The sequence below is a fragment of the Rhincodon typus genome, chromosome 31 (genome assembly GCF_021869965.1).
Source record: "Rhincodon typus isolate 14 chromosome 31, sRhiTyp1.1, whole genome shotgun sequence".
NCBI classification, from domain to species: Eukaryota; Metazoa; Chordata; class Chondrichthyes; order Orectolobiformes; family Rhincodontidae; genus Rhincodon; species Rhincodon typus.
In genome coordinates, this window is record NC_063362.1 from 18,844,918 (window position 1) to 18,866,012 (window position 21,095).

The 21,095-nt window shown below is 40.0% G+C and overlaps 1 protein-coding gene across 3 annotated transcripts in view; it reads left to right on the forward strand.

Moving 5' to 3' along the window:
- Positions 1-16,312, forward strand: part of aldh4a1 (aldehyde dehydrogenase 4 family, member A1) — a 419,312-nt gene extending 403,000 nt beyond the window's left edge. Inside the window, exons 9-15 of one of the 3 annotated variants that reach the window (XM_048614969.1) lie at positions 227-300; positions 2,001-2,197; positions 10,266-10,313; positions 10,442-10,594; positions 11,615-11,736; positions 13,899-14,017; positions 15,090-16,312. In XM_048614969.1, the coding sequence (XP_048470926.1) occupies positions 227-300; positions 2,001-2,197; positions 10,266-10,313; positions 10,442-10,594; positions 11,615-11,736; positions 13,899-14,017; positions 15,090-15,202 (826 nt within the window). In that variant the 3' untranslated portion in view covers positions 15,203-16,312. Of the gene's footprint in view, positions 1-226; positions 301-2,000; positions 2,198-10,265; positions 10,314-10,441; positions 10,595-11,614; positions 11,737-12,864; positions 13,517-13,898; positions 14,018-15,089 lie in introns of those variants that run through there. The other 2 variants (XM_048614968.1, XM_048614970.1) reach the window with 2 other exon arrangements.
- The last annotated feature ends 4,783 nt before the right edge of the window (positions 16,313-21,095 follow it).

The window sequence follows — 21,095 nt, forward strand, 5'->3', positions numbered from 1 at the left end:
GTACTTAAGATTATTTACAGGGAGTGAATGATTTGTGACAAATTGAAGATTGTAACAAAAACAAGTTGCTGGAAAATCTCAGCAGGTCTGGCAGCATCTGTGGAGAAAAATCAGAGTTAATGTTTCAGGTCCGGTGACCCTTCTTCAGAAAATTGTTTATTACTTAAAAATATTGTTAAAGCTTGAAAGATACATCTATATCAGTTAGCTATTTCACCTTCTCTAGAACATTTAAACATCTTTGGAAGCTGGTGTCTCAGAAACTGGACAAATACCGGACCTTTCCTCGCCTGTCTGGAGGTAAGAATACTTTTCTGTAACTCAAATGAACCCTGTTTTGGGAGGAAATATGAGGAGAGATAATGCAAAATAAAATAAAGGTTACAGTTCTAAAGCAGGTGGAGGAGCAGTGAAACCTGAGGGCTCATGTGCACCATTTGTTGAAGGTGGCATAGCAGATTAAGAAAGTGATGGATGTGACGTTGAACTTGGACTTCTTAAGTAGAAATGGAGTACAAACATGAGGTTATGGTGAACCTTATAAGTCATTGGTTTGAGCTCATTGGAAGTATTACATTCAATTCTGGGCACCCATGCTTTTGAAAGGGTGTGATGGCAGAAAAAGCTTTCAAGAATATTCCCAAGAATGAGGGACTTAAATATTGTAAATAGATTGGGGAAACTGGAGCTGTTTTCCATTGAAACAAGAAGGTTTTGTGGAGATTTGAGATAAAGATGTTAAAACTCATAGTCCAAACACAGTAAATAGGGAGAAACTCTTTGTAAGACTGAAAGAGTCAAAACCTAAGGGACAGTTATTTGGGTCAGTGGTAAAAGAACTAAAGGCAAATGAGGAAAAACTGCTTTTATTCAGTGAACGGTTAGGATCTGGAACGTACTGCCAGAAAGTGTGGTGGAGACAGATTTCATCAAGGCCGTCCAAAGAGTAGTGAATAATTAACTGGAGAGAGAAAATGTGCAGGGCTAGCAGAAAAGAGAATAAAGTGAGACTAGCTGAGTTGCTGTTGCATGTGGATTCAAGTCAAATTGTTGCCTTATGTGCTGTAACTGTTCTGTGGTTCTGTAATAATCTCTGTCATTTACAATATTTCTACATCATCATCTATAAGCTAAATATTTTACACAGAACGTATCTTCTTGGTGTTTCTGAAGTCCTTTTTGCTGTTTCAAATGAAAGTTGTATTCATCCCAAAATAAGTAATGGATATTGAACTTCAAAACAGCATTGACACCAGGAGAATTCCCTACCAAGGTAGATTTTATTGCAGGGAATTTTGTTTGCATGTACATGTTCACTTGAATAATGTAGCAGGGACAGTAGTTTATTGGGCTTAATTGCTGCAAGCCATCTGAAGTGTACCTCTTCTTGCACTACATTAAGTATCCCTTAGCAGTGTACAAGAATAATAACGGCCAAAAAATCTACAGCCTGTTATTGATGTACTGTTTTCGTACAAAGGCAAATGTTTAAGAGTCCAAAATATTTTGAACAATGATTGAATTGAAAAGTCAAAACTAACATCACAGGAAACATGAATTATGAAAGCTTTAACCGATCTGCTGTGAATGACAAAAAATTGTTAACATCCCAGCGCTTAAAACAAAACATCAAGAACCTCTACGGCTTTGGATCAAAACCTTGACCTATTTTTTTTCCTACTTCAGCTGTGTGCTTTTTCTAGCTTGCACCTTAAGTGCTCTTTATTTGTATCAATCAAAATTTAAAACTGGAACCCCCTTCAAACTGTAACCAAAAGATTTGTCTTGTGCTCCATCACACAGCCAGATCTTTTGCCCTAGTTGTACTAGCCCTGCATATTTTCTCTCTTCAGTTAATTATTAAGTGCCCTTTTGACAGCCTTGATTACATCTGTCTATAGCACACTTGCTGGCAATCTATTAACCTTTAGCTGCTGCTCACTCACATTTGCAGGTCTCCAAAGCAACCGCATATCTAAGGACAATTCTTATTTTTACAGAATGTGGTGGTAAGAACTTTCACTTTGTGCATAAATCGGCTGATATTGGCAGTGTGGTAAATGGTACTATTCGCTCTGCCTTTGAGTATGGAGGGCAAAAATGTTCAGCCTGTTCAAGGATGTATGTACCTGATTCATTGTGGCCTGAAATTAAAAAAAACCTCCTGGAGGAGCAGAAGAAAATTAAAGTGGGAAATGTAAGTAAAACTGAGACAAAATTCAAACCACTTGTCCTGATTTTTTTTGTTCTTTTATTGAGAATCCTAGGTGAAATGCCAGGGTCCATAAGGCAGGATAGTACCAAAGCTGGAAATAGTATTATGAGGTAAATCAAGAGCAGTGACGAGGTGAATTAAATTTGTGCTTAAGCCTTTGGATTGAAGGCGATGTGACAAAGCTAAAGTGCTTTTTGGATTTCATGGCTTTCATGTATCTTGAATCTGAAACAACAACAGTAGTGAGAGAATATGTCGTACCCTAAGTTGATGCAGATAATATGCTTCTGTTTATTTCTAAAACTACAATATTGAAAGAGGCAGCACTTCTGGCATTTCATAATCAGTACCATCGTTTGCACATCATTTCACCCTATCTATGAAACCGCCCCCCACCCAATTTTCCATCTCCCTTAATGTTTTCCTTGGTCTAGACTGCTGTGAATTCCATCCGCTTTGCCCTAGTCCACTGGCTGAGTTCTGAGATTTAAACCATCATCCCTATGAACTCTGGAATTCTCTACCAGAATTCCTCTATTGAGTTGTGTGCCTCCACTCTTCAAAGATTTTTTGCTTCAAAAGTTAGCTCTAAGGTCACCTCGTAGCAGTTTTCCCCCATTCCTGCTCTTGTTTTTCTGCCCTCTTGTGAGATTCCTTGCATGTTTGTCTTTATTGTTGGAATTTTACAAATGGAACAGATAATTTTTCTAAAAAGATTTGGTGATCATTTCTGGATACTGGAACATCCTTGTGGAACATTGCCGTGTTCGTAAGATTTATTACAGCAAAATTGTCTAAAATATAAGCAGCCATCTCCAGTACGATGAAGAAAACAAAAGGCAAGAATCTTTGGGTGTAGTAGAAACTTCCAAAATGAATAAACTAATATTTGAAGTGGTGTTGACTCATTGATCATCAAACATATGAATTCATGGATCTTTTCATATTAATTTATTTAATAAATACCAAGGCAGAAAACTAGCAAAGACAGATAATCTTTACAAAGGAATGGGTCTGATGGTATTTGTAAACAAGGAGATATACTGAAAGTTCAGTGGTACATAAGCATGAATTTGGGTATACCCAAAATATCTTCAGTTTTATTACAGCAGAGAAACCCTAAAGAACAAATGTGTTTCTTTAACAAAGACAGATTCGAAACTTGCTGAAAGAAGATGGAAACTAAAAGAGAGAGATTTATTGTCTCCAAGTGACCTGGGATATCATTACAAATTTTAATTATAACACTATTCTTTGGCTTGTGGCTTTTCCTGACGCTTTGCCTGTAGAGAATGCATTTTCCACCAAATCTGCAAGGGCAAATACTAATATCATCTTGGAAAGGTTTCCGATTACATAAAATACAAAAAATGACTTGGTATTGAAGAATTTGACTCCAGTAAACTTTCCTGTCTCATTCTCATACTACCCCGATAATGTTACAGCATTACATGAACTATTTTGAATAAAAGTCTTATTTTTAATTGGCTTCAGAGGGTAGTAAATATTGTTGAAGTAGCACTGTAGAATTGACATTTGCTGAAGGGTTATACCTGAACATTAACCTGCCTTTTCCTCTTTTAGATCTGAATATTTCAAATATTTTCTAACATAAGGCTATAAATTACTGTTGGTGATAAAAGCAAACAGATACTTAACATTCCTGCATATCATTCCTTCATGCAATTTTCTTTTGAAAATGAGCAGTTAACTTGATTTAAAGTGAGTGGAAGAATGCTTTGCATTAAAATAAGTGACATAGGGATGCAACGTGAGCACACTGAATTGGTGTGTTCTTGGCACCGACAATAATTATTGATCGTAGGCTGCTAAGACTGTTTGTTTGTTTGTTTTTGTTTTAAGAGCAGTAAAAACTTCCACGTAAAAACATATTGCAGTAATTTAAAACCAAAATCACACAGCTATACTTTGTACCATTTAAAGAGCTAAATTTTGATTTTTTTCCTGTATTCTTTCTTGTGGGTGTTGTTGGCAAATTGCCCATCACTGCAGCATGCTCCTGCCCCACCGACCTCCTCTCTTAACAGGCCAAACACCAACTCTCTGACACCACGTCCTACCTCTCCCTTGACCACGACCCCACCATGGCCCATCAAGCCGCTGTCTCCCACACTGTGCATGACCTTATCACTTCCGATGACCACCCCTCCACTGCCTCCAGCCTTATAGTGCCCGGTTCTACCTGCTTCCCAAGATCCACAAGCCCAACTACCCATCATCTCCGCATGCTCCTGCCCCACCGAACTCCTCTTTTAACCTACCTCGACTCCGTTCTCTCCCCCTTGGTCCAGGCACTCCCCACTTACATCCGGGATGCAAACCACACCCTCCACCTCTTTGGCAACTTCCAATTCCCAGGCCCCCAGCGCTTCATCTTTGCTATGGATGTTCAATCCCTATACACTCCACACTCCATAAGGATGGCCCACAGGCCCTCCGTTTTATTCCTCTACAATAGATCCATCTAGCTCCCCCGCCACCAATACCTCCTCTACCTTGCCGAACTAGTCCTCACCCTCAATAACTTTTCCTTCAATTCTTCCCCCTTTCTCCAAATCCGGAGGGTTGCCATGGGCAGTCACGTGGGCCCTAGCTACACCTGCCTGTTCGTAGGTTATGTCGAACAGTCCCTCTTCAGTACATACACTGGTACTGTTCCCTAAAACTTTGGCCATTAGGTTGATGACTGCATCGGTGCTGCATCCTGCACGCAGGCTGAACTGGAGCAGTTAGTCACCTTCGCTAACAACTTCCAGCCCGCCCTCAAATTCACTTGGTCTATCTCAGACACCTTCCTCCCCTTTTTTAGATCTCTCTGTTTCCATTTCTGGTGATAGTTACGGACCGGCATTTACTATAAACCCACAGACGCCCATAGCTGCCTAGACCACACTTCCTCCCCCCTGTATCCTGCAAAAACTCTATGCTGTTTTCCTAATTCCTCCATCTCTATTGCGTCTACTCTGACGAGGAGACGTTCCATGCCTAAGCATCCCGGATGTCTGCCTTTTGCAAACAATGCTCTTCTCCCCCCTCTGTCATCCAGATTGCCCTCCACCATTCCCCACTCCACAGCTCTTAACCACCACCACCGTCCCCCCCACCCCCAAACATAATAAAGATAGGGTCCCCCTCGTCCTCACTTTCCACCCCACCAGCCTCTGCATCCAACCGTATCATCCTCATACACTTCGGCTGACTCCAGTTAGATCCCCACCCCTCTCTGCCTTCTGCAAAGACTGTTCACGTTACACTCCCCACCAACCACTCCAACCCGCCCGGTACCTTCCCTTGTAACCGTAAAAGATGCAACACCTGTCCCCGCACTATCTCCTTCACCTCCATTTTCAGGGCCCTAAACAATTCTTCCAATTGAGACAAAGCTTCACCTGCATCTCCTCCAACCTAGTCTATTGCATCCAGGGCTGCCGATTGTGGTCTTCTGTATGTTGGTGAGACCAAACGTAGACTAGGTGCCCGTGTTTTCCTGAGCATCTTCACCTGGCCTGTAAAAGCCAACCTAACCTCCCCGTCACCACCCATTTGAACTCCCCGCCCATGCCCCCTCTGACATGTCCGCTTTTGGCCGCCTCCAGTGGCACAGCGACTTGCAACGCACATTTGAAGAACAACACCTTATCTTCCACCTGGGCACCCTACAACCTGGAGGACTTAACATTGAGTTCTCCAATTTGAAATAACTTTCCCAACCATCCCCTGACTGTCTTCTTCAAGCCTCCTGTTTGATTGCTCTTTAGTCTAATGGTTTGCTTGGCCAAGTCACTAGGCAGTTAAATATCAGCACTTTGCAGTGGATCTGGAGTTACATGCAGGCCATTTGGAAACAGGTAGATTTCCTTCCCTAAAGGATATTGGTGCAGCAGATGGGTTTTTACAATAACCAACAATAGTCTTATGGACCCCATTATTGAGACAGCTTTATATTCCTGTTTTACTAACTGAGTTTAAATTCTGCCAGTTGCCATGGTATGATTTTAACCTATGTTCCCAGGGTGGTAGCCTCAGTCTCTGGGTTACTAGTCCCATGATGTTACACCTGCTTTACTGTCTCCTGATGTGCTTTAGGATGAACCTGATTGCAGTCTAGGGATCAACAGCAGTAGTAAAGTAGATAGCACACGTGCATTCCCCAGTTACCACACAGTAACGAGTATCCTTCACGAATATGTAACCCCAATGAAAACCAATTCAAAGATCCTAGCTGGCCAGCTTTGGAGCAGTAAAGTACAATAAAATTCTTAATATGGGGCTATCAGTGTCATCCTATAAATTAAATAAAGTTGATACCATTTCCATTACAATTTCAATCTCTTTCTTATTTCTAACTACTACGTATGCAACTGTCAGAATGTGCAAATGTCACAAAATAATATATTTATACCAGGAGCAACTTCTCCTGACTCGAAGCTTTCTCTTGCTCGTGCTGAAGATGAACCTTCAGATGAGGTAGCTTTTGGATAAGTTTCAGGAAATTTATTTGAAAACACACAAATGCTTTAATTTCAAGGACAAAACCTAATGCTCGGAATTTAACTTACAAAATGAGAAAAGGATTTAATTCATACTAATTCTTAGACCTCATTTAAATGCAGTCGATCCACTCCCACTTGACAGCATTTGGGAAGCTGGAATGTCGTCCTCCAGGACTGGACCTATAGGTGGGTCAGGGAGGTTACTACGTGATGGCATTTTGGGGCTGATGAAGCTGGGGAAGGAGAAGCCCCTGATTTTTTTTCCTGCTCTTAAAACTAAAAGTACTGTTCTATATACCTTCTGGACGTGCAGTTCCTTGATGCTGGGGTTCACTACCAAAACCAGATCCAGGACAAAACCTTGTCTCACAAAGTTAAAATAGCTTTGGAATCTGACATCCCAACCAAAATGTACCTGTTATAGTAGCTTGAAATTAGTGAGAAAATGGCAAATAATTTGCTGCCATGATCTTAGCTTCTGCCAACTTTGAACTCATTGGCCATGGTGGGCATAGTCCCAGGTTTATGGCAATGTTTAGGTACCACCCAGTCTCCTCCCATCTCTTCATATCTAATTCCACCAATCGTATTCATCCATTCCTTTGTCCCTTGTGCTTATCTAGCTTCTACTTGAATACGTTAATGCAGTTAATTTTCACCGCTCCCTGTAGTAGCAAGTCTGTCTCCCTGGGTAAAGCAGTTTTCCCAAAATTCCCTTTTGTATTTATTAATGACTATGTCTGTTGCCGTGGTTCTGGTCTTGTGTGCATAAACACTGGCGTGGAGCAGTCGGGCTGACTGGACTGCTTCTGTGCTGAAATATTTTGCAATCCTTTGGTAATTTGTTTAGTTATTTCTCAAAAGATACAGTACTTAAACATGACCCTGTGCAAAGCTTTTCATGTTTTAACAACTTGAAAGAAATTTCTCTTATTCTGTCTCCTCACTATGGTAATTTCAAAATGACCTTGCAACACTTAACATGTAATTAGAGAAAATAATCTTTTCCTATTCATTCCATTAAAAGTAACAAAAAAAATCTTGCATTTCTGTAGTGCCTTTCATGATTTTGGAATGACTGTTCAGTTTTATAGCCAATTAAGGATTTTAAATAGTATTCAATGTTGTCATTTGAAAGTATATGATCCAGTTTGTCCGCAGCAAGATCCCACAGACATCAATGAGAAGATTTTAATGTTGATTTAGGCATAATATTGGCCAGCGCACTAGGGAAACCTCACTTTGTTCTTTGAAATAATTATGTGGAACCTTTTATGTATTTCTGATCTTTGTGGACACATCTCTGAAATGGGACTAAACCCATGACCTTCTGAATCAGAGCCAATAGTATTACCACTAAGCTGCAGTTGACAACTAAATCTCGTTTTAACCTTCTCTGTCCCATTAAAAGTAATTACTGCTGAATCAAGTTTGTCAGGGATGCATTTAAGGTGAAGCTAGATAATCACAAAGAGTAAGACCATAAGAAATAAGAATAGAAGTAGACTATTTGGCCCCTTGAGTTGCATCGCCATTCAGTACTATCATGGCGGATCTGACATTCCTCATATCCACTTTCGTGCATTTTCCTGTTACCTTTCATTCCCCTACAGATGAAGTATCTATCTGTCTGTCTATCTCAGCTTTAAATATACAGAAGGACTCTGCACTCGCAGCTCTCTGTGGCTAGGAGTTGCAAACACTCAATCCTCTGAAAGAAGAAATCTGTCCTCCTCTCAGTCTTAGCTTGGTGCCTTTTTATCCTGAGACAATGCCCTCTGGTCCTAAGCGCACTCCGGCAGACAAAGTCAAAAATCACACGACACGAGGTTATAGTCCAACAGGTTTATTTGAAATCACAAGCTTTCGGAGTGCAGCCCTTTGTCAGGTGCAGTGAGAGGAGAGCACACAGAATTTATAGGCAGAGAGATCAAAGGATCATACAACTGGTGTGAGTGGAGTGAACAAACCCAAAATGGCTGGCTGAATTTTTAATCATCCGTACATTCCTGTATTCTAGAAATTGTGTTGTGTGATTTTTGACTTTGTCCAAAACTGGCACTCATCATGACTCAGGCAGGTAAGCATCCTGTCAGCATTTACTCTGTCAAACCCCTTAAGAATGCTGCGTGTTTCTGAAAAATCACCTCTTATTCTTCTAAATTCCAATGAGTAGTCCCAAATTGCTCAACTTTTGCACATAAAACACCCCCACTACCAACCCTCGCCCCCTCCATACTGCATATCACCCTGGTGAACCTGCTCCAAATTGCCTCCAATTGAATAATATCTTTCCTTTAAATAAAGGGATCAAAACTGCACCCAGAACTCCAGATATTTCACCAGCACCTTGTACACTTGCAGTAAGACCTCCCTGCTCTTACACTCCAAACTCTTTGTTATAAGGGCCAACATTCTAATTTTTTATTTAACCTATTTTTCTAATCAACCTGTTCGGAGATGTTATTACACACCTCTGGAACAGGTGGATCTTGAACCCAGATGTCTTGGTCAAGGAGTAGGAACACTACCACTGTGCCATGAGACCCCTTTGCCAACATTCCTGGTGTTCCTGATGACCTGCTGCACCTGTGCGCTAGCTTTTTGTGTTTCATGCATAATTACCCCCAAGTCCCTTTGTGTTGTAGGTTCTCTCTCTGTTTTTAAAATAATACTATTCTTTTGTTCTCCCTTATAAAATGAACAACTTCACATATTTCCACATTGTATTCTATTTGCCAACATTTTGCCAATTTACTTAACCTTTTAATGTCTGTGTAAACTGTTTGTATCCCCAACACAACTTCCCTTTCCACATAACAGAAAAATGTACAGACGTAATTAGGTAAAAGTAAGGTGATAGAACTCTCATATGAATCACAAAGCACCTGCTGAATCAAATTGGCTTGCTGTGCTGTTAATTCTATACAACAACTTTATATTGATATGCTGCCTCTGGCTTCCTGTGAATCCCCATTCACCCATCCATGCCTACAGCCTCTGTGATGCACTTGGGACTTCTTTTCATATTAAAGACACTATACAAATGATAGCTGTAGTCTTAGTAACAGTATGTTCTGCTTAATTTATGTAAAGTAATTTATGTAAAAATTTCCAGTGCACTGATATGGCATTCCCAATACCCGCATTAGTAATTTTGCAATCTTTCTGTTTGACGTTGTCATTGCTAGAAATGGCATTGAGATTGTGAAAAAAAAAACCAAAAATTCAAGTAATTTTGAACCCTTTATACGTCGGAAATGGAGAGTATAATTCAATTGGTCTCAATAATCTAATCACACAGTGCTGGGAAAAGTAAGGAGTAATGATCTAATTTGCTCCCCAACTTCCCCAAGCTGCTTAAACCATGTACAGTATAGAAATTTGTAAAATTATTTTTCTTTGCAGGTCTGCAAATTTCTGGATTATGTTGAAATGTATGTTTCTTGTACAAGATATGAATTGTAAACTGTGTATTGAGTCAAAGTTGCAATGTAATGCTAATTTGTATTCCCATAATGTTTTATCTCTTTTAGCCAGCGGATGACTTTGAAACGTTCTTTTCAGCAGTTATTGATAACAAGGTAAAATATTTTATTAGGCATGCAATATACCTTATTCTTAGTAATTTAGAGATTTCACCAGTCATGTTTTTGTCCTATGTGTTGCTGCAAAATATTTTTTTTCTGCTAATAGTAAATTTCTTCCTCAGTCCTTTGCACGGATAAAGAAATGGATTGAACATGCTCAGTCCTCCCCAAATCTAACAATAATTTCAGGTGGAAAATGTGATGACAAAATTGGTTATTTCGTGGAACCATCAATTATAGAGACAAAAGATCCTCAGGATCCCATAATGAAAGAGGTAAGATTGTCATCTGCCACAGAATTTCTGCCAGTTAATGAGGAAATATGTGATTTTCAAAAGAAAGTCAAATAGATGACATTATAGAGCCTGTCTAATTTGATTACATTTGAGAAGCCCCATGGACCCTTGTCCATATATTGTAGTAATATGCTCATGTGCAATATGATCATATTGAATATATTTTAGACTTATCAACATTTATTGAAGAAACATTTGTACAAATATCCCGGAGAGAAAATTCCCATTTATTCTGGTTCTGAGAATATCTGCAGTCTCCCCATTTATTGTCCCATGTGAATTGTTAATTAAAATAGTTTTGGATGTAGTTTTGCCTGTCACTGGGTAGGGTGGGTTTGGTTGCTTTGCAATTCTGTAAAACCCATGATTTTTAATAAGTCTATGTGCAGGCAAGGACAGAATTATTACCTCCACAGTTGTGTAGCATTGATGCTTTCCAATGTTTTAATTCCCAAGGTTTGCAGATAGGCGTCAGCCTCATTAATATTCTAACATGAGGCACAATGATGTCATTTGAACCCAGTGCCAGTTTATTCCCAGGCTGAATGAGTGTTGCATGGTACAAACTACACAAAGAAAAGCTGCCACTAATTATTTCCTTGGGGAGGAGCTGTGCTTCCTCCACAAACACAATTATTGCTGCCCTTTTTTTTTCCCCCTTTCCTGCACCCCCACCAATCACTTCACTACTGCAGACTGCTCCCTCATATTTTGAATTGTGGCTACTTACTGTCTAGAATCCTGTTCTGAACAACCAATCTACTTTCAGTTCTCTTATGCTCGGACAAGAGTCTTGTTTTAAGATATGCTGATATGACTGGGGGTGGAGTGAGGGTGGGGAGGTAGTGGTGGTGATGACAGAAATGGCTGTGGCCTCTTACCAGTAGACTGTAGCAGCTGTCATGCCTCTGCACAGTACAACTTCAAAATGGGTCTCATGTCTCTGCTGCTGTGCAATTATCTGGAAGAGCATAACTATGAAATATGATTTACTTCCAGGAAATCTTTGGACCAGTCGTGACTGTATATGTTTACCCTGAAAACAAATACCAGGAAATTCTCCACTTGATTGATACAAGCACTCCTTATGGTCTCACTGGCTCTGTTTTCGCACAGGATAAGTACGTTTTTTTAGTTTGGGGAGGCTTTAGACTGAAACTTTTTGATAAGTAGTAGCAAGTGCTCCATGAGTTTGTACAGAATAGCCTGTGCCAGTCTCAGTTGTTTAGAACGCAGTTTTTAGAATCGCCAGCAAAAGTTTTTTTATTTACAAACTATCAATACGTATGATTTAAAATGGATACATCGCATTTCAGCCATTATACTTTGCAACCAAAAAGAAAAAGAAAGCCAGTCATTTATTGCAAGTTTCTCTGACCTGAAGATCTTCCTGGAATGATTATTGGTACCTCAGAATTAGAGGTTCTTACCATTGGTGCTGCCCCAACAGTGAGATCAGTGATTTAAATTTCCCATTGCAGTGCACCCCTGGCTCAGTGAGATCACTGGCAAAGTCCTGCAGGGGGCTGAGGTATTTGGAACTGGGTTTGTTGATATTAATACTGTCTGAATTAACATAGTCCATTTGACCCACTTCAATCCCAGATCTATATCCAGCACAGCTTTCTTCCTCATTGGACTAGAAACAAACTGATCAATTTCTCCAGCCCACATTTCACAATTCCTGCCCTCCTTGCAGTTTTTCACCCAATATGCATCACAATGATTGCTGTCTGCCGTTAGCATTATTCAGGACTAATTCCTGGGATAGCAGGACTGACATACAGGGAGAGACTGAATTGGTTAGGACTATATTCACTGATGTTTAGGAGAATGGGAGGGGGTGATTCTCATTGAACGTATAAAATTCTAATAGGATTAGACAGGGTAGATGTGGGAAGAATCTTTTTGACCGGGGAGTCTAGAACCAGGGGTCACAGCCATAAGGATAAGGAGCAGGCTTTTTAGGTCAGAGATGAGGAGAAATTTCTTCATCCAGAGCACAGTGAGCCTGTGGACTTCTCTGCGTCATATAGCAGTGGAGGCCAAAACATTGAATTTTTCAAGGAGAGAAATATAGTTCCTAAGGCTAAAAGGATCAAAGCACATGGGTAGAAAGCGGTAACAGGGTACTCAGTTGGATGATCAACCATGATTATATTGAATGGCAGCACAGGTTGGCAGGGCTGAATCGTCTATACGTGCTCCTATATTCTGTGTTTCTAAATTTATTCCTTTTACTCTTCCAGGTATTTGCTCTTCCTTTTGGACATTGGCCTATAGTTTACATGCAGCAGTGTAAAACACATGTTCTGTTTCTTGCTGCTAACCAAATAGAAATCCTCATTGAACTCTCAAGCACACTTACCTTTCTATGTCTGTAACCATGTCGTTGATCAATACCAACGTTTCCTCTTATTTCTTTCTCCATATGTGAAATGATACTGGTATCTAGACTGCAGAATGGTTAAGTGAATTGGTGTGTGGGAGAGGGATTCTGAGCATTCTGCAGTTAATTAGGTGCATCATAATTTCAGGTGCTTCTTCAAGACAGTTGGGAACATACAGTGACCAATTTGGAAATAAAGATAACTGCAAAAGAAGATGGCCAGTGCCAGTTCCTAAGGTGTCTGTAATTTGCAGGTTTCTTTGTCATTGATCAATAGAAAAGGAAAATTGGAGAGATGAATTTATGTGGAATCTTTGGTGAAACTGTTGGTGGCCAATTACAACTACAAAGAAACAGTGATGGGATGCTTGTACTTCTGTTTGTCTTTCTGCTTGGCATCTACTATAAGGAAAAGCTATGAAGGAATCAGTGACTTGGGACACATGCAGATGTTTTATTAAGGCATTTTTTCATTTGATAGAAATGCGACCATTTAATAAATTTCAACATTATATTTCTGTTATTTTATTTGTATATTTCAAACATGGGTAATTCTGAAGAGAGCAATTTGCAATTAATTTTGTATGTATGAACATTAGAGTTAAGCAACAACACCATTCCATATGATTTGCAGGGTGTGTGTCATGCTATAATGAGTCTGCTTATGGTGATATGATGTCAAACCATGATAAATCCCAGATTCAGGTAGCTAACACACCTTGGAATATATGTACTATAATAGGCAATATCTTATCCATAGTATGTTATATGCATCTGGCCCAATTTTAATTTGTAGCGACATACAATTACCCAAAGTTCAAAAGAATACCTCCCCTTAAGAATGACTCTGCTTCAGTTGATTTTTTTTTCATTTTAAAACATGGCTTATTTCAGAAATGTTATAGCTGAAGCAAGTAAAATCCTACGGTATTCTGCTGGAAACTTCTACATCAATGACAAGTCAACTGGTTCTGTTGTGGGACAGCAGCCATTTGGAGGAGCTCGTATCTCTGGTAAGTGGATTGAGTTTGAAAGGTGCTTTTTGTTAATAATGTTATACTGAGTCATATTTCTGTTGTATAATTATAGAGCCTGTGTCCATTTATTCCAAATCCCTTTCAGGTGTCATATTTATTTATCAACATGTCCATTTATGGTTTTAAATCCTGTACAGTGCTTTAATTTTAGCAATTAAAATGAAAAATGAATTTTCTGTTGTTGATTGACTCTTTTACATTGAATCATCTTAAGGTTGCCAGCTTGACTGCAGGTACACTGTTGTCTCTTTATGTTACATCTGGGTGATTGGTTAAGGTGAATTTAACTTGAGGTACTCAATCTTTACATACTAGGGGAGAAAAAAGTCAAATTCTTGCTTATTGTTTATTGGAAGGCTCTTTCCTATGCACATCTCATCCAGTGTAAAAAGTTAGTACAGCAAACTTTTTATTCATCGGCACCAATGGGACCAGTAGTCATAGTCATACAGCATGGGAGTGTGCCAGTTGAGCAAATATTTTGGATAAACGAGAGGTACGCATAACCACAGTAAACCCTGATGAAGCAAAGCTTCAAGACATCAACATTTCTCAGAAAATCTATGTAAAAACATCAGCACACCTCCTGAAGTCAATGTAAAATCACACATAGTAAGTAATAGAAACATAATGCAGGGGATATACACATGACTTATTTACAGCATAAATACTTGCAGATTGTGGTATTTGAGGTAAATTATTTCTGCTGGTTTATCAAAGGTGCTGGTTGATAAGATAGTGGTTAAAACAAAGTTTGCTGTAATACTTGATTTTTAAAAAGAATCACATCCAAGTAATTGCATAGATCTAAAGACCTGTCTGCAATTGATTATTTGAAAAATACTTGTTTTTTTAAGTTATGCCAATCAGAACACGAGGAAAACTGAAATAGAATTTTGTATTAGCATTACATGACCAGTACAAGTGTTTTGTAACTTCATCAACACTTTGAAAATGGAGAGGATTTCCTGATAATTCAGTAAATCTCAATTTTGATTAAACAAATTAAGAATCCCATTAACTGTGTAGCTCTTTTCCTTTCTCCAAGGAACCAATGACAAGGCTGGAGGTCCCCATTATATCCTCCGTTGGACATCACCACAATCTGTAAAAGAGACTCATGTTCCCTTGACTAAATGGAGATATCCGTATATGGATTAAGTATATAAAAAGCAGCACTATTGTGCTCCAGTGAATATTCTAACAATGTATTACTGTAAAGTTTTTTACTAAGACCCTTGACAGTTAGTTAAGCCATTACCTTAAGTTTGTGTCCAGCCATGCATTTGGAAAATGCTCCTTCGGTCCACAGTTTTATATCTGAATGTGTGTAAAAGTTTAAATTCTCAAACATCTGCCTCAACATCAGTCAAAACAATGATAGGGTTTTTATGTAAAAGACTGGAGACCAAGTGAGGACATGTTTTGGTATTTGTGCGTGTAATTTTAATGAGATCCTTTGCATTTTATCAGTGTATGGTTAATTAATGTAATTCACAGTGTTGACACAATAGGATTTTATTGAATATATTTCACTGCAAAATAATTTTTTTATTTTTAATGCTCAAACAAAAGGATACTTAATGATGTCCAACAACCACAGTATTTTTTTTATGAATATATATCTTTGATTTTAATTTTATTTCTACAGATAACTGTGAAAATTCACAAGCTGAAAAAGAATTCATTAGTGTAAATCTGAACTCAAATTGCACTGTCGAAAGCACTAAATACACTTGCAATAATTGTAAGCATCCAGTTAATCACCTGAAATATTGAAATAATGGTAAAATACTGGAGCGTAGCACTGGAGGAAAACTAGGAATTTACTGACATCAGAATGTTTATTAATTATTTTTATCCTGTGGTGATTTGTTTTCGATTATATGTTTTTTTGGATCTGTGTAATTTGGTGTCTTCAGTTAAAAAAAATTGTTTTGTGCTGCAACCAGTCCAGCAATCTCTGGAATCTCCAAGTAGGAACAAGTGAGAACAATTTTAGAATTGGTTTAACTTATTGTGGGATTCTCTGTTTGTGCCTTTATAAGCAAGAGCTAAAAGTTGTACAGAAGAAAAGTTCTAATATGGCTGAATGATGACTCAGAAGTTGAATACTAGACAGCAGATCTTCCACAATGAAGAATTCAGTTTGAAAGAACATGCTGTATTTGCCGTATTTTTGAAAGAGTGTGAAAATGATTGCATTTGGAATTAGTAGATGATAACAACTGAGTTTTTGCTGAATAAAATTAAAGATTATCTGAAATCAAATATCCTGCTTTCTGTTGCATTTTTGCCTGTCCTAGTTGAACACATCCAATTCAAACTTTACTTTTCCAGATATGGAGTTTGCAAAAAATATAAAACTGCATAACCAGAATGGTGCATACCAGTCTGCATTAATAAATCCCACTGTATTCTATGCATCTCTATGCTTCCCATGTCTTAGCCACAAGAATTATGAGCTAGGGAGGGAAGAAGCATGACTACTTTTCCAAATCTATTTTTTGTTTTCTTTAATTGGCACAATCCTTTGTACAGTTTATTTAATACTGGAGAATGTTGGTTTCCTGTACAGGATACAAGATCAGAAGTAGAAATAATCACTGCTAATTGTAGTATTCTTTTGCAAATCTTCAGATGATTAAGTAGTCCCTGCCCAGATGCAGTGAGAACTTGTCAACGTCCAGACTTGTGCTGAAAGTCCCAATTAGTATTCGTATCATAGAAGTACTAGACAGTCTATCTCTCAAGAAAGAAAAATCTAATCACCTTCTCCTAACATTCAATGGCATTACATATCAAATCCCGTAACATCCTGAGAATTACCCCTGACAAGAATTTTAACTGGACTAGCCAAATAAAAACTACAGCTGGAATCTTGGAGGAGCCTGAACAATGTGGGGCATGTGGTAGGCCTCACTCGACTTTTCGCATGATTCTCTATTGATCCTGGAATAGGTCACTGCATTTTAATGAGATTCTCGTTGAGCAGTAATAATTTGCCTATTAAGAGGGACTGTTGCTCTGTAATACCCTTATTAACTGCATATCTCACCTAGTTAATATGTAGTTTTCCATCTTACTATCCACCATGCACAATGTAGATGCCATGAATTCTCCACATTGAAGTCAGACCAGGTAGCTCGTGACTTCAGCTCGTTGCTGGCTGCAAAGAAACAATATTTACAAGTACAATCTATAGGGACCAGCCACACATACCCCTTAGGACTTTGAGACCTGTGCTTTGGGATGAGCTGTTAACAATAATTGAAACTGCAGTAGGGACACTTGCTGCTCCTGGATAGGCACCCAGCTGACCGATCCAACGAGGTTGTGACTCAGAGATGCTCATTAGCTCTCCAAGCGCATACGTGCGTTTTCATTGCATACCTGTGCTGCCTTGCCTATTAGTGCAGTAATGCAACCAAGCAGCTTGCCTTGCTGTCAGTTAAGGGAGTAGAATACCATGCTGCATCAATCTGTCCCCTTCACTATGTGCCAGCAGCTTATGCAGGAAATATGCTGATTTGCAGCAAGCAAGCAGCCATGTATCACAGTCATGGGAGGGTAATTCTCACTGAAGTCCATGGAGGTACCTGTCTGTCAATGATGACAGCACAAGTCAAGGGCAGTCTCTGTATAAATCTAGGGGATTAGCCACAATCAGGTGGTTGGTTGTCATGTTCTCAGTCAGGGTGTCCATATCTCTGCAGATGATGGGGGAAGGAGACTTGGGAAGCTATGTGTGGGGAGTGTGAGGCTGGGGTGGGGTGTGGTGGAAATAATGATTGTGGAGGGCAACTGTATTTATAAGGGGAATATGATAATATGAGTGGGGTTACATGGGTAAGGGGTTCATCTTTGTTGAAGAGTACCTGGGCATTGGAGGGGAACAGTGTATGACCATAGTCATCAAACATCAGGGGCTTGGGGGAGAAATGTGAGTAGTTGCAGGCTCATACAGACAGGTTGGGAGGGGACCAGGAGATGTTTGAAATCTGGAGGGGGTTATCAGGAAAAGGCTTGCCAATACATAGAGCCAGATGCTGGAAACTACTGCCCAAAGAGAACTTGCTGTCAGTTTTGATCTTGCTGGAAATCAAAATGCATCCTGACAAACAAACTGGCCATGCGACAAACAAACTGGCCATGCCACAACCACACACAGTGAACAGAGTAAGTGTCCCTACTTGAAAGAGAGACCTCCCGATGAGATCCTTCAAAGGACAACAACATTAAAGACAGAAATAAAACAAAGCACTGCAGATGCTAGAAATCTGAAAGAAACACAAATTGTTGCAGAAATTCAGCAGGTCTGGCACCATCTGTGGACAGAAAGCGGAGTTAACATTTCCAGTCCACTGACTCATTACACACAGACTGGCAGACCCCCAATTCCTTGTTACCCTAATGTATTGGCTCCACATGCACCTTCCTGCCCCAGGCATTGATGACTACTTCATGCAAACCAACACTTTTGTGCCCAGGCCAAGGAAAGATTAGCAATACTTGACAAGAGGGGCAGTGATGCCGGCAGAACACATTGCCTTGTGTACACCTTGAACACTGTGCTTCCACATACAGCAGTAAACTCTCAATACAGACATCACTTCATAGTACATTGTTTGTCATGGTGGCACAGTTACATTTGGACGGGACAGAGACTTCAGCAAACAGATGTGTAAAACCATTAACGTTTATTACAACATAAGCATTGATATATAGGGCAAAGTCACCTGTACTACCAACATGCCCTCCAGAGGTTATCTTTCATCTTTCTCTGCTACCTCTCAGTGCAGTCCCCGGCTCTGCAGCCATGGGGTGCCTTCCTGGTTATGCAGTGTGTAGACCGTTGGGATTTGGTCAGGGTATCCCATAAGTATTTATGCTTACATGGAAAGACAAACTGAGAGTCTCCAACTTTCATAAGTCGGAAGGGCACCTTAGTGGAGGTGGAAGGCTCAGCTTCTGAGAGGAGACTTCTGAAGGGCCCTTGTGTGGTTCCTTCTCTGGCTGGGTGCATGATGGCACCATCCTGTCTCCTTGGTCTGATTGTGCTCCAATATCTTATGATCTTAGGTGCTGTAGGTAGATTCACAGTGCCATTAGGCAGGGAATTTGACAATTTTCACCCAGCAACAGTGAAAGACTAGTGATATATTTTTAAGTCAGGAATGGTGAGTGGCTTGGAGGGGAACTTGCAAGTGGTGGTGTTTCCATGTATCTGATGCCCTTGTCCTTTGAAGTGGAAGTGATCGTGGGTTTGGAATGTGCTTTCTAAGGATCTGTAGCAAATTTCTGCAGTGCATCTTATACATAGGAAACAGTGCTGCTGCCGAGTGATGATGGTGGAGGGAGTAGAGGTTTGTGGTGCAAATCAAGTGGGCTGCTATGTCCTGGATCATGTCAAGCTTCTTGAGTGTTATTGGAGCTGTAGTCATCCAGGCAGGTGGGAGTATTCCATCACACCTCGCTTGAGCCTTGCAGATGGTGGGCAGACTTTGGGGAGTGAGAACAGAGTCACTCACTGCAGAATTCCTAACCATTAATTTGCTCTTGTATTTATAGAGCTAATCCAGTTGAATTTCTGGCCAATGGTAATCTCCAGGATGTCAATACTAGTGGATGGTAATGCCACCAAGGGCAGTAGTTATTTCTTATTGGAGATAGTTATTGCCATGCATTTGTGTGGCACAAATATAACTTGCCACTTTTCAGCCTAAGCCTGGATATTGTTCAGTCATGCTGCATTCCAACATGGACTGCTTCAGTGTCTGAAAAGTTGTGAAGGGTGCGGTATATTGTGCAATGATCGGTGAATAGCCCCACCTCTGACCTTATGATGGAAGGAAGGTCACTGATGAAGCAGCTGGAATGGCTGTAGCCTACAATACTACCCTGAGGAACCTGGGGTTCTTGTGATGCAGTGGTAGTGTCCCTACCTCTGAGCCAGATAAAATTATAGAGTCATACAGCACGGAAACAGACCCTTAGGTCCAACTCATCAACAACCAGATATCTTATTCTGATCTAGTACCATTTGCTAGCGTTTGGCTCATATCCCTCTAAATCCTTCCTGTTCATATACCCATCCAGATACCTTTTAAATATTGTAATTGTACCAGCCTCCACCATTTCATCTGGCAGCTCATTCCATACATGCACCATCCTCCATGTGAAAAGGTTACTCCTCAGGTCCTTTTTAAATCTCACCTTAAACCTATGCCCTCTACTTTTGGACTCCCCCACCCTGGGGAAAAGACATTGTCTATTTATCCTATCCATGCCCCTCATGATTTTATAAACATCTACATGGTCACCCCTCAGCCTCCAATGCTCCAGGGAAAATAGCCATAGTCTATTCAGCCCCTCACTATAAATCACACACTCCAGTCCCAGCAACATCCTTGTAAATCTTTTCTGCACTCTCTCAAGTTCAACAGTATCCTTCTGAAAAGCTTGATTAAAAATATCTCCCCTGAGGAAATGCTGCAAAGATGACTGACCTCTAATAACTACAACCATCTTCCTATGTGACAGGTATGACTCTGGAGAGAGAGATCCCCCTGACTTCCATGACTCCAGCTGTGCTATCCCTGATACCACATGCTGTCAAATGAGGCCTTGATGTCAAGGGCTCTCATTCTCACCTCACCTCTGGAATTCAGCTCTTTTGTCTATGTTTGAATCAGGGCTATAATGAGATCAGGAGCTGACAGGCACTGCAAGAACCCAACTGGACGACAGTGAACAGGTTATTGCTGAGCAGGTGCTGCTTGATAGCACTGTTGATGACACTTTCCATCACTTTTACTGATGGTCAAGAGTAGACTGATTGGGCGGTAATTGGCTGAGTTGAGTTTGTCCCACTTTTTGTGTCCAAGACATACGTGGGAACATTTCCACAATCTGAGATAGATGCTAGTGTTTAGCTAGCTGGGTACTGGTGATACCCAGCTGTACCTCTTCATCAACATCTCTATTATTTGTACTGTCAGCGGTAGCATCCATTTCCCCCGGTCAAAAAGTGGAAAGTCAAGCCATTGTCTTT